Source organism: Humulus lupulus, chromosome 5, assembly GCF_963169125.1.
Source record: "Humulus lupulus chromosome 5, drHumLupu1.1, whole genome shotgun sequence".
Taxonomy (NCBI): Eukaryota; Viridiplantae; Streptophyta; class Magnoliopsida; order Rosales; family Cannabaceae; genus Humulus; species Humulus lupulus.
In genome coordinates, this window is record NC_084797.1 from 72414727 (window position 1) to 72416552 (window position 1826).

Genomic DNA, 1826 nt, shown 5'->3' on the forward strand with positions numbered 1-1826 from the left:
CTCTTAGATAGTTTGCCAATTCCTTGTCACTTATTTGACGGGGACGACAATTTTAAGTACACTCCCAATTTAGATTCAGACTTCTTCATGCCAGAGAGTGAGTGTAACACTAGTAGAGTATATAATGTAGCGGCCAGTAATGATAGCTCGGGTATTTCACTTACAATTTTCTTTGTTTCTTTTCCTGACATAACATACTCAATCGTTTATACTATCTCACTGTTCGTGTATTTTCTTTTCTTACAAACATGGACTCCAAGAATTTGTTCGACATATACAGTGCCCCCGAGGCTCCTGAAGCTCCCTTGAGCAAGAAGAAAATGAGCAAGCGGCATCCCGGGGAAAGCAGTAAAGCGCCTCAGGCCAAGAAAGCCCGTACTGCAGTCCCTCCAGCAGACGGACCTTCAACAAACGTAACACCACCTCCTTCTCCTCTCGAGCAACAAACTCCCCCTGCTCCCATTAGGTCGACACCTTCTCCACCGGCCCCAACCGACCAGACTCAGCAGGCTGCTCCTGCTTCCACAGGGGGCGACATATTGAGTCTCGCCTTAAGATCAGTCAAAGACAGGGTGGCCAAAATTTTGAAGCACGAACGTTGTCGAGAGGCGATGGCTTCGACGGAGATGATGGACGTCGACCAGATCTTAACCCGCACATTAAATGAGTTTGCCAGTGTAAGTTATCTTTTTCTGCGGAGACATCCCTTTTATACTCTACAGTCAGTTTAACTTTCGCTCTGATCACAGGCAATGCTGACCCTTACTGCCGGCCAACTCTGCTCGGGTGCTATCACCGAGCAGTCCAGGGCTTCGGAGCAATGACACATTGAAGAACTCAAAGCTGCCGAAGCAAAATATGCTGAACAGCTTGAGGCAGTGCTTGAGGAGAAGAACAAACTGGCTGAGGAGTTAAGGGAGAAGCAGACCGCTCTGGATAAGGCCATCGAGCAAAGAGACAAGTTCAAGGAGTCTAATCGCGTCAACTACTGTGAGGCTAAAAAGCTCGAGGAGGACTTCACCGCGAGCAGACAGGAGACTGCAACATTGGAGGGCCAGATCGAGAAGCTTGAAAAAGCTAACGCCAGCAATTTGGAAAGGTACAAGAACGCCACGGTTAAGTGTTTCTATGACTTCTGGAAACACAACCAAGAGGCTGATTTCAGCTATCTTCCCGAGCGCACAAGGCATGCTGAGATAGCCCGCTACGTTGCTCTATTGGCGGAAGAAGAGAGAGCAAGGGTACCTTCCTCTCCCGAAATCGCCTTGGCCACTGGCGTGGACGGGGCGAACAATGAAGCTACAACTGTCGTCGACCAGGGCACCCCTCAAGATCCTCCAGCCTCGTAGTCTGCTATTTTTTTTCTCTTTAATCTTTTAAGTACACGGCCTACAGGTCGTGATGTAAAGACACTTCTATTTTCTAGTTGAATATTTATTGCTGCACGGGCAGCTTTTACTTTTAATTGAACAATTACATCCGAGCAGTGATTGCTCACGGTGTAAAATGATCCATTTTGATATTATAATATATTTGCATCTTATTATAACATCTGATCGCATGACTGAACTTAGCATAATACTTTGGTTTGATTTAACAAACTACAAATTTTGAAAAATACTTTAAGTACCCTAGCACACTTTCACTTATTTTGCTCATGTGTTTACATACCTTTCGATATGCTTTGCTTACTAGATACCTTATGTGCCCCCCAAGTGATCGAGGAGCTTTAGGTCCTTGGTCACTTGCCTTGACCAAAACCTGTTCGAACAATACTGCTCGGAGCAAAATAATTAAAAGTGTAATACAACAAAACAACACACGTA

The 1826-nt window shown here is 45.5% G+C and overlaps 1 protein-coding gene across 1 annotated transcript; it reads left to right on the top strand.

Annotated features, from left to right (window-relative positions):
- The first annotated feature begins 248 nt into the window (after positions 1–248).
- On the top strand, positions 249–1402 carry LOC133779218 (uncharacterized). The gene is made up of 3 exons (XM_062219206.1): positions 249–677; positions 870–1099; positions 1396–1402. The coding sequence occupies exons 1-3, from the start codon at positions 249–251 to the stop codon at positions 1400–1402; spliced, it is 666 nt and encodes a 221-aa protein (XP_062075190.1).
- Positions 1403–1826: the final 424 nt, after the last annotated feature.

Coding starts and splice junctions, on each gene's coding strand:
- LOC133779218 (XM_062219206.1), top strand. CDS start 249: ATGGACTCCAAGAATTTGTTCGACATATACAGTGCCCCCGAGGCTCCT. Junction 678..869: donor CATTAAATGAGTTTGCCAGT/GTAAGTTATCTT, acceptor TATGCTGAACAG/CTTGAGGCAGTGCTTGAGGA.